The sequence below is a fragment of the Mauremys mutica genome, chromosome 24, assembly GCF_020497125.1.
Source record: "Mauremys mutica isolate MM-2020 ecotype Southern chromosome 24, ASM2049712v1, whole genome shotgun sequence".
Lineage (NCBI taxonomy): Eukaryota > Metazoa > Chordata > Testudines > Geoemydidae > Mauremys > Mauremys mutica.
This window is the reverse complement of record NC_059095.1, coordinates 7,866,766-7,876,984: the sequence shown is the minus strand read 5'-3', so window position 1 is coordinate 7,876,984 and position 10,219 is coordinate 7,866,766. Positions and strand designations below refer to the sequence as shown.

The 10,219-nt window shown below is 52.5% G+C and overlaps 1 protein-coding gene across 1 annotated transcript; it reads right to left on the bottom strand.

Annotated features, from left to right (window-relative positions):
* Positions 1 to 1,721: 1,721 nt before the first annotated feature.
* Positions 1,722 to 9,453, bottom strand: MYDGF (myeloid derived growth factor). Its single transcript, XM_044998892.1, has 6 exons — positions 9,265 to 9,453; positions 7,257 to 7,307; positions 5,699 to 5,760; positions 4,457 to 4,538; positions 3,569 to 3,641; positions 1,722 to 2,622 (listed from the first exon to the last, which is right to left on the bottom strand). Exons 1-6 carry the CDS (start codon positions 9,412 to 9,414, stop codon positions 2,543 to 2,545), a joined length of 498 nt encoding a protein of 165 aa, XP_044854827.1. The 5' UTR covers positions 9,415 to 9,453; the 3' UTR covers positions 1,722 to 2,542.
* Positions 9,454 to 10,219: the final 766 nt, after the last annotated feature.

The window sequence follows — 10,219 nt, the reverse complement described above, 5'->3', positions numbered from 1 at the left end:
AGTTAGGTGATTCCATAATCCCATTTGCCAGCCACTGAAGTCAAATAAAGTTTGACGGCTTTACTATACTGCCACCATTCAAGCAGGGGCCAGGCTTCACGTGCGAATGAGAATACTTGAGCCGGGGTCTGCGGGTGTTCGTTCTCCCTTGGCACACAAACCCAAGTGCTACGTTCTGCAGCGGCGTTACCAGAGTTCCGTGGCCATGCCCCGGATAAAGCCGCTGTTTGGCTTCTCACCCTTTTAAGAATGAACTAAAGGCAGGGTGTGAAAGAGAGCACGGTCTGAACCGGATGCCACCATCCAGGGCCTGTCTTCCGCACTCTGATCTCTGCATTGTGCTTTGAAAATGGTCCTTTAAGCATAGCAGCTGCTTCACAAAGGCAGCCTCGCCTTATCTCGGTGACCTCCTTGTGCATCCTATGCCGAGGGATGTCTCCAGGCGCAGCAGCTCCGGCCTTCAGGAGCTTGCTAATGCTAACCCTGTAGATTTAGAGCAGTGACCTGCTCTGCCCCCTGATACACAGCTCCTTTTCTGCTGCTGGTTTGTGGCACTCATAAATTTCAGGCTTTTAAAATTGCAAAGCCCCAGCCTCCTGTCTTTAATTTGGCTTATTCTGAACTATGGCAGCTAATTTAATTGTGCAAAGCAGCTGGGGATGCAGGGGAAAGGAGTGGCTACAGGTGCATGAATATAAGAGAGCCCAGCGGCATGCTGTGTACAGCAGCTCTTCACCTCTGGGGCTCACAGCTGTAAAAGTTTGCAAGCAGAGGTTTAATCTCTATTACTTTACCATCCTGCGCCTGTCAATCTGTGCTGACGAGAAGCCCAGGCCTGGAACAGCCTGTCGATAGCCAGCTGGCACATCGGCACATGTGCAGAGAGAAACCGAAGCGGAACCTGTCTGATTGATGCGGCAGCAAAGGGCTGGAACGCTGACAGAAAAATGCTTTACTGCTCTATTCTCAGCACCATTTATGAGATTATGTGGAACATCTCTGTGGGGAAAAGTTCTCTGGACCCAGCAAGAGTCCTCAATCATGAGTCACTGGTACAACAGTGCATGATGTAACATACCTCAGAACTCACCAGGAACGGGTCTATATACCAACTATACAAGGAGGGTCCCTCAGAGATGGGCCTTGCCTGGAACTTCCCTTTTTCCCCCCCCGCTCGACCTCCCCAAAATCTTCCCCTTTCTGTCTTTACGAGAGCTACGAGTTCTCAGCATCTCTGGAAATCAGGTAGGCTTCTAAAAACCTCAGTAGAGGAGCAACAGACTTCCGAAGACCACGTGGACTCTACAGAATGTAGGTTAACCAGTCCCTAACTACTGTCCAACACACAAGTGACCCAGCAACAGCTACTGGGAGAATGGGACAAACTCACAGATCGAGTGTTGTCTTTGCACCATGGCTGGGGACTACAACAGATGATGAAATGTCTGATACAGCTTCTCGCAGGAGGATGGATTCAATGTTGCAATAGTTTGCATCCCTAACTTCTAGGTTCCTCAGACATAGACCATGGGTTGGGTCCCTGAAGTGGCCTTTGTCTTATGACATGTCAGTCTCCCAACCAAGGAGACCCAGTGGGAGGATTTGCAGGTGTCTGCTGCTTGGATGTCAAACTGAAGAGCAAAGGCTATTCCACACTCCGGGCTCCCAATTGTAGAGACGGTAAGAAGCTGGAACAGCAAGACTGACCAATCTAAGCAAACTCAGAGACAAGATGCTTTATTTTATTTTTTTATATACAGATGAAGGGAATTCTGGATTCCTTCACAGTTATTAGACTAAATAAGAAAATCACTTCAGTATATATGAAAATAGTCCCGGAACTGTATTGAATAATAGATGCCTCATTGGATGGATTTCTGTGTGGTATCAGAATAAACAAGGCCCATGTGGACCCCACAGCTCTGCTTTTCTTATGCCAAGGTGCCAAATTCTGATCTGGGCAATAGGGCACAGTTTCCTCCTCAGCTTACCAAATGCCGTTCGTTGGTGATCACCCACCAGATAGGACAGTGAATGGGTTTGGCCGGTTCCGTACCCCCTCCTACTACCCGTTCAATCTGTTCTTTCTGTCACGCTTCTGGGCAGAAACCCTATTCCCTCTTCAGAGCCTAGAGAGTTAACTACTTTCCTTTAGCAAACCTTGTTAAAATCCTGCTCCTTATCTTTCTGCATTGCTCTGCTTAGCAAGGAAGATAAGGGACACAGCTAGAGGAGAGCTTTACCCTATGCAGCTGATCACTGAAGCATAAAGCAGGCAACAGAATGGCTGGCTACAGATCAAGAATCTCAGAGGAAGTCTCCAGCTGCAAAGGCTTCTAGCATCTCAGGCACATGGTTACTCTGACACAAGACAGAGGGTATCTGTCTTAACACCTCCAAGTCCAGTTCAGAGCGGACCCCAATATACTTCTATGTGGGAAACAGGAAAGAACACCCTAGACGACCAGCAATTAAGAAAAAGTCCCCTTTATCCGCCACGCTTCTCCAGCCGAGAGACAAGCCCCTTCCCTAGGCCCCCGGATCACAACTCGTCATGGGGCGTTTTCGCTACAATCACTAGTTTAGACAGTTCGGAACGGAACTTGCCTTCTTTGTGAGCCACTAGAATGAGAGAAAACACAACAGGGAGTAAATGGACGATGAAGCATCAACGATTAGAACTGCCGGTTTCTCCTAAGAGATCGAGAGGGCAAATCAAAAACTGAACTGCACTGATCACCTTCTACATGTGGAGTGTATTTGCAGCGTTTCTTAAAAGCAGCCTCCGTGGTGGGGCAGAGTGGCGGCAAGCTCTGGTCACAGGGCTTTGGGCTCCCCCCACCCACCCCCATTGCCCCTGGCCCCCATTGCCCCTGGCCCCCGCTGCCTCGACCCCTCCATCCAGGGCTTAATTTGTCCCCAGGTTCGACGGGGCTGAGTAAGTCTGCTGTGAAAAGCGATACCTGTATGCTTGTTAATATCACTTTTCACAATAGACTTACTAGCTAGCAATAAATAAATTACCATGATTTGGATTTATCTACATGCATATTTATTTGTTTTCCCTAAAGCTAGTTAAGTGTTTTAGGAAAAAGCGTGAACGTGGCCACCAGGAAGGGTTGGTGGCCACACTCTGAAGCCACCAAAAAATTTGTCCTGAGAACTCCCCGCTTTAGAGGCTTATTAATAAAGTCATTGTCCCCCCTGCACAAACACAGTGTGGTAACACTGATGGGATCTGGGAAGGCTTCAGGGCCCCATTGTGTTAGGTGCCGTACAGCCAAGCACCAAAAAGACAGTTCCTACCACAACGAGCTCACAATCCACTGTTACCACCTGTGATTCGGACTCATCCAGGGCACAGAGGCCTTTCCATCAGTCCCCTATTAGACTGCCAAGCTCCAGCTGTGGATCAAAATACACCACAACCATCCACCTGGGTAGTGTATGTAGTTTTTCCATACGTGTGTTACCCATTTCCCCGGGATATACAGAGATCTCTCTCATGGTGGATAAGTGACCTCATCTCCCTCACAAGTCACCCTCTGCTCTTTAGGTAGCTACATACCTGTGGTTTCGGTGATTTCAAATTCCTCCGCCTTTAAGGGGACGTCGCTCTGTCCACCCGTCGCAGCTTGGGACTGAAATGGGAAAGAAGAATTTTTACTGTGTGAGCTAATCCAGAGAGCTTCCATGTTAAACAAAATAATCATCTGGCTCCACTGCCAAAGATTACTTTGGCTCCTGTAGCTTGTAACGACTAGGGTCAAGGGATTAAATCAGCAAAGGAAATTTAGAGGCCAATCTCTGGGAATTTGTCCTAGTTCCTATAAACTTTTATTTCCCTGGGGAGGTGCTGGGAAGGCTCATCATTTGAGACGTTTAGAACTGGAGAGAGCAAAGCATCAAGGAAGGGACTGGACCATGGGGGTCATAAAGAGGTTCCATGGGGTTATAAGCACCCTTCCTTTCTTAATGGCTACATAAAATGGGGGAGGAAGGGAAACCTTTGTTTCTGTTGGAACATGGGGTTCCAGTATAGAAGAAGCTGTGAACCACAGAACTAAAAAGTCTTTTCTCTCTCATTTCTATGGTTCTCTAGAAACCTTTTGTATCTTTAATGGGTCCAACAGAGGCATTACCCACTGCACAATGAATGATTGGATAGATTGGACCACAACTCCCCTCCCCATCCATCCCATAGCAGCATTGCTTCAGAACTAGCAGCAACTGGTGTCCATAAAGCCAGCAACCAGTCCAAAACTGTCAGGGATCAGGTACTATATGCTGCACGAGGGTCCCATTTTAGCCACGTTTCTGGCCAGAACCACGCTTTAATTCAGTGCACAAGAGAGCAATAGTTTCATTGTACACATTTTATAGTACAGCTGTCTGATCATTCTGGTGTACAGCCCGTCTCCCATACGCCCATTCAAAGTAAGCAGCTGGGACTTACATAAGCCATGCCATATTCTATCTTTGCTCCTTTCACTTCAGCTTTAAACTGGGTAAAGAAGAGATAAGACTTTCCTTGGGGCCTGAAAAGGAAGAGCAAAATCTTTGACTTTGAAAGAGGAAAAAGGTTATCCAGAAGGCACAGAACAGGAGCCTGCTGCCGGCCTGGTGATTAGAACATCACTGCCACTCAAGGAAATCGGGATCTGAATTTCACCCCGTGGCCTTCCCAGCTAGCAGGGGTGGAAGCATTACAGACATCGTGCTCAGCCGAGGGAGGAGGTGACGTGTATCTCTCTTACTGCCAACGGGTGGGAAGAAATGCTCTGAAAGGAAGCAGGTCTCTGCTGGGGGCTGGACGTCCCTGTTGTAAATGGGCCCAGCACAAGAAAGGACAGAGGTGCAGCAAGAGCATGCGCAGTGATCACAGGGTGTCCTGTGCCTTCAGGAACGTACCTCACCGTTCTCCTGTATTTCCACCTAGTGAGGAAAGGCTGGGAGACGGCAGGGTTTATGAACTGCTGCCAGGCTAAGGAGGCTGCCGGAAGCCTGAAGATTCCTTTGGGGGCAAAAGCCCCCTCATAATATGCACAAGGGTCTAGCCTGAATCCAGCTAGGCTAATCTGTGACCAGGGACCCCAAGTTAGGGGAAGGGGAAATACCACCTAGCATGAAAACATGTGATGGTTTAGCTACACCCTGAATCCTGGCAGCCAACTAAGTCTGAAGGCTTGTCTACACTTGAACGCTTCAGTGTAGACCCTTCCTATGCCGATGGGAGGGGTTCTCCTACTGGCATACGTAATCCACCCCTCCAAGAGGTGGTACCTAGGTCGACAAAAGAATTATTCCGTCGGCCTAGCACTGTCTGCACTGGGGGTTAGGTCAGCATAGCTAAGTCATGATGGGGTGTAGATTTTTCACATCCCGAGCACTGTAGCTGGGTCGACCTAGCTTTTTAGTGGAGACCAGGCCTCAGCGTAGAAGATCCCAGCTGCAGCAGGAGGACAGACACACCACCGAACGAAGAAAAGGGGCAGCAATTTGGAGTTAAAACGGAGCCCTAACAGATCCAAACATGTTACCAAATGACCCAAAAGCCTCAGACTTCTGCAGGAGAGTGAAAAGTGGGAAAGTGTCTGCCAAACAGAGAGGCTCTCTGGAGAACTGAATACTGAGAGCAGAGGGGTTTCAAGGGACCAGGTACAGAGAACAAGGCATACTCTTAAATGACTCAACACACCTCCACACGGAACAGGAGAAGAGCTTGTCATCTTCACTGACTCCAATGCTCATCTGCCATTGCTGTGGAGAGAAAAGGTCTGAACAGTAAATCTTGGTAGCATTTACAGTCACGCCCAAAGCAATGGTGCTAGCTACGTACACCACAAGCCTCCCCTGAAACAACTGACACTCCCGGGGAGGGATCTCATGAGAAAGACCAAGACTGGAAACTTAAAGTCACATTCTTCATATTGTGCTTTATTGCATGAGGAGGGAAAGCTTGAGAAGGGCAGAACATAATTCTCAAACGGAGGGCAGTGCTTAATTTGTGCCAGGGCTTGCTTGAGCCCCGGCGCCTCTGGGCCTGGCCGTTCGTAGCCCCGGCGCCTCTGGGCCTGGCCGTTCGTAGCCCCGGCGCCTCTGGGCCTGGCCGTTCGTAGCCCCGGCGCCTCTGGGCCTGCCGCATCAGTTATGAAAGTAAAAAAATTGACAAAGGGTGATTTGTTTCATTACAAATTTTGCATTGACAACGAGTGATTTGTTAAAACATACACAATTAAACACCGTTTGCCACTTAATTACCCGTGTCTCTTTTTAATAGTTTCACTTCTAGCGGGTGGAACACAGGGGAACCCTTTCCTCTAGCTCCGCTTGTCAGTACCAATGAAAGGGTGGAGCAGCAGCGGCCCCCTGCCCCACCCTAGAAAAGCCATGACCCCATTCACGCTACAGGGTCTGACCCTTCGCCAGAGGAAACTGCCACAAGAATCTAAAGTCATTTTGTTCTGTTTGTAATACAAGTAATAAAAAATCTTCAAGCCGCTTTAAGAGCAGAAAGCCTGCTGGCTGTTTGCACATAGATTTCCCCAGAACCAGTAAGGGGTTGGAAAATACCACGCTCTTCTAGGGAGACACCAACTGTTCCCACCCCACGCCCCGCAAAAGCGAAACTAACTACAAAGCTATAGAAGCTTTACAGGTATCCAGGACTTGCTAAACACAGCCTTATTGTAGCACCCAAAGACTTCATCCACAGCTGAGGCTGACACAGGTGATTCTCTTTTGCAGACATGTAGTGTTTCCAACTCTCATGATATTTGTTTGAAAAGCCCCAGCTCCTTGAGTCAGAGGATTACAAGAGACTCTTGGCCTTTTTTTTAAAAAAGGCCAAATTTCTAGCCCTGGTGGTTGTGGAGAAAAGTTTGAATACACAAACTCTAAAGGCGCAACAATCAGAAGGCAGTGGAAAAGACCCAATATTTATTAATTTAAGTCAATAATTATTTTTGCAGGGGGGCTTCTCAAGATGTTTAAACCCTTTGGGTTGCTGTGATAGAAACAGGGGTCTTTATAAGATAATTTCTATCTCCACAAAGAGGGATGCAATTGTTCCTTATTCTTACACTGCAAGATCCAGGAATCTAAATACACTCATGTTCTCTAGAGACCCAGAAAAATGGTGAACAAAGTAATTAGCTACAGTCATTCCACATACGGACCTCTTGAGAGGTTTCTTATTGTACTCCCTTGGAGCCTCTGCACCTGTGTTTCTTCAGTGAAGTGTTCAAATAACTCACCTCATTGGTCCCTCCCTGAGACGCATATGTGAATGTGCAGGTGTAATCCCCCTGGAAAACAGCAGAGAAAAGTCAGTAGTCTTTCTAACACAGGATATGCTATGTTACTAGCTATTTGTTGAGCATAAGCAATTTGCTTGGCATTGTACAGAACATACGTAACCTGGAGAAGCTAGGGGGAATTTAGGTTCTGATTTGCCAAAAGCCCTTAAATTTTCTCTCCAAGCATGAGAAAGTGGTGAAGTATTCACAATTCCCCCAGAACACGGCTATAGTATCTTGTTTCCTCTATGCACAGGATAGGGGCGGCTCCAGGCCCTAGCACGCCAAGCGTGTGCTTGGGGCGGCAAGCTGCGGGGGGCGCTCTGCTGGCGCCATGGGGGCGGCAGGCAGGGTGCTTTCGGCGGCTTGCCTGCGGGAGGTCCACTGGTCCCGCAGCTTCGGTGGACCTCCCGCAGGCGTGCTTGCGGAGGGTCCGCTGGTCCCGCGGCTTCTGGACCTCCCACAGGCATGGCTGCGGGAGGTCCGCCGAAGCCACGGGACCAGCGGACTTCCCGCAGGCAAGCCACCAAACACAGCCTGCCTGCCGTGCTTGGGGCGGCGAAATGCCTAGAGCTGCCCCTGGCACAGGATCAAGTTTAGCTGGGTTAGTATCCAAGCAGGGGTCTTGCTGCAAGCAGCCTTGAGTAGGGTTGCCAACTTTCTAATCACACAAAACCAAATAATCCTGCTCCGCTCCCCCCCAGCCCCCGTCTCTCTGTTGCTCACTCTTCCCCACCCTCACTCACTTTCACCAGGGTGGGGCGGGGCGTTGGGGTGCAGGAGGGGGTGAGGGCTTCAGCTGGGGGTGCAGACTCTGGGGTGGGGCCAGGGATGAAGGGTTTGGGGTGCAGAAGGGGGCTCCAGGCTGGGGTAGGGGGACAGGAGGGGGTGAGGGCTCCAACCAGGGGTGTGGGCTTTAGGGTAGCGCTGGGGATGAGGGGCTTGGGGTGCAGGAGGGTGTGGGTTCCCGGCAGCATTTACCATGGCTCTGGGGAAGCAGCCACCAGGTTCCTGTGGCCTCTAGGCACATGGGCGGTCACTCCAGACAGCTCTGCCTTTGTGCCTGCAGGCGTCACCCCGTGCTGCTCCCATTGGTCACGGTTCCCAGCCAGTGGGAGCTGCGGAGCCGGCCCTGGGGACGAGGGCAGCGTGCAGAGCCTCCCTGGCCACCCCAGCACCTAGGGGCCGCAGGGACCTGGCGACCGCTTCCGGGAGCGGCGCAGAGCCCGGGCAGGTAGGGAGCCTGCCTTAGCCCCAGGCCTCCGCTGCGCTGCTAACCGGACTTTTATCGGGAGCCACCAGGGTCCCTTTTCGACCGGGGGTTCCAGTGGAAAACCAGACACCCGGCAACCCTTAGCCTCGAGGCTGCACTTGGCCGCTGGGGTCCTTCCCTCACCCAGCATCCGCGCTGCTGCCGTGGGAGCCCGGCCGGCGGGGGCCAGTCTGTGCAGGGCTCAGAGGGGACACTTGTGGGCAGGGGTCACTGGGGGGCGGCAGGGGGTCTAGTCACTGACACCGCAGCGCCCTCCTGGAGACACACGGGGGGCGGGGGGGCGCAGGGACTCACGATGCCTCTGTCCTGGAAACCTGGGGGGCCCACAGGACAGGGCGGGGGGGGCGGGGTCCTACTGAAAGGGTTCCGGGTCCCACCCCCAAAAAACACAGGGGAGGGGCCCAGGGAGCGACACTCCCCCCCCCATAGCAACTCGGGGAGGGGCCACAGGCCCGATGCCCCGCCCCCCGGCTCAGGACTGCCCCCCCAACCCCCTCAGCCAGCCCCCGCCGGGAGCCACTTGGCCGGAAGCGGCCCGGACCCGGCCACATTGAGACCCACCCCGTTTCCCAGTTCGGCATCATCATCCTTCCCGCCCTGGCTCTCCGCCAATCAAAGTGGCGGGACGTTTAAGCGACGTGAGGCTCAACCAATCAGAGCGTCGTGCCCATACTCCTGACCCCCCCCCCTCACCAGGCTCCGGGAGAAGGAATGGACCATCCCGCCGGGCCGCACGTCGAACTCGGCCGTGCTGGGCCCCTCCTCGGCCGTGGCGAACAGGAGGAGAACGGGGACTAGCCCGGCCCAGAGCCGCCAGGCGCCTGCTCCGCTGGGCGCCGCCATCTTGGAAGAGAAGCCTCCCTACAGCGAGCCGGAGGGGTCAATTCAGAACGAGGCCGAGCCGAATCACGTGAGGCGCATCCCCAGGCGGCCATCTTGGATATGGGCAGAGGGTACCAGGCTTGTAGATTAACCCTTTGGGGACATTCCCATTCTACTCCCTAGAGCCCTGAGGGCAGCAAGGGAGGAGATCGGGCCCCCACCTTGCCCTGAGTTAGCGTGGTGTGGGGGATAGTGCATGCACGAGGGCGCTTCGCTTGCACGAGGGCGATGGCCCAGTGCGTGCACGAGGGGGGTGGTGTTTGCACCATGGAGGCCCAGCTGACTGTTTGCAGCATGGGGCAGGTGGGTGGCTTTGCACGGGGGTGTGTTGGGGCGGTTCTGCGGCAGCAATGGCTTCTTGGAGCAGCATGGTGGGGATGCCATCCGCTTAGCGGCACCATGCAGGGCTCGTGGTGCAGCGTGGGGACGACCTTTGCCAGGCATGTGGCAGTGATGCTGGGGCAGCTTCTCTTAGCAGATGTTTGTGCCACTGTAGAGCTGTGGCACCGTTTTCACAGCAGGGACGGCGTTTTCCTTCTGCCACGGTGACCGCTGTCTCGACGGGTGCTGCTGGGAGCAGGTTTGCAGAGCAATCGAACAGTGGCATTGGGCAGTGACGAGGTGATCGATGGTGACCTTACTCTAGGAATGCTACCATAGGAATGGCATGTGCAGAGCCATTGCCGTGGTGCCCTCCTGGAGCAGTAGTAGCATGGCAAGGGGCCTGCAGGGTAGTCGAGGATTGACTACCTTCAGGACAAACAGA

Excerpts from the sequence above, each read along its gene's own strand:
- MYDGF (XM_044998892.1), bottom strand. The coding sequence starts at position 9,414 with ATGGCGGCGCCCAGCGGAGCAGGCGCCTGGCGGCTCTGGGCCGGGCTA. Across the intron at positions 7,308-9,264 it reads ATTCCTTCTCCCGGAGCCTG|GGGGATTACACCTGCACATT; the intron begins GTGAGGGGGGGG and ends GCTGTTTTCCAG. Across the intron at positions 5,761-7,256 it reads CTCAGGGAGGGACCAATGAG|CAATGGCAGATGAGCATTGG; the intron begins GTGAGTTATTTG and ends TTCTCTCCACAG.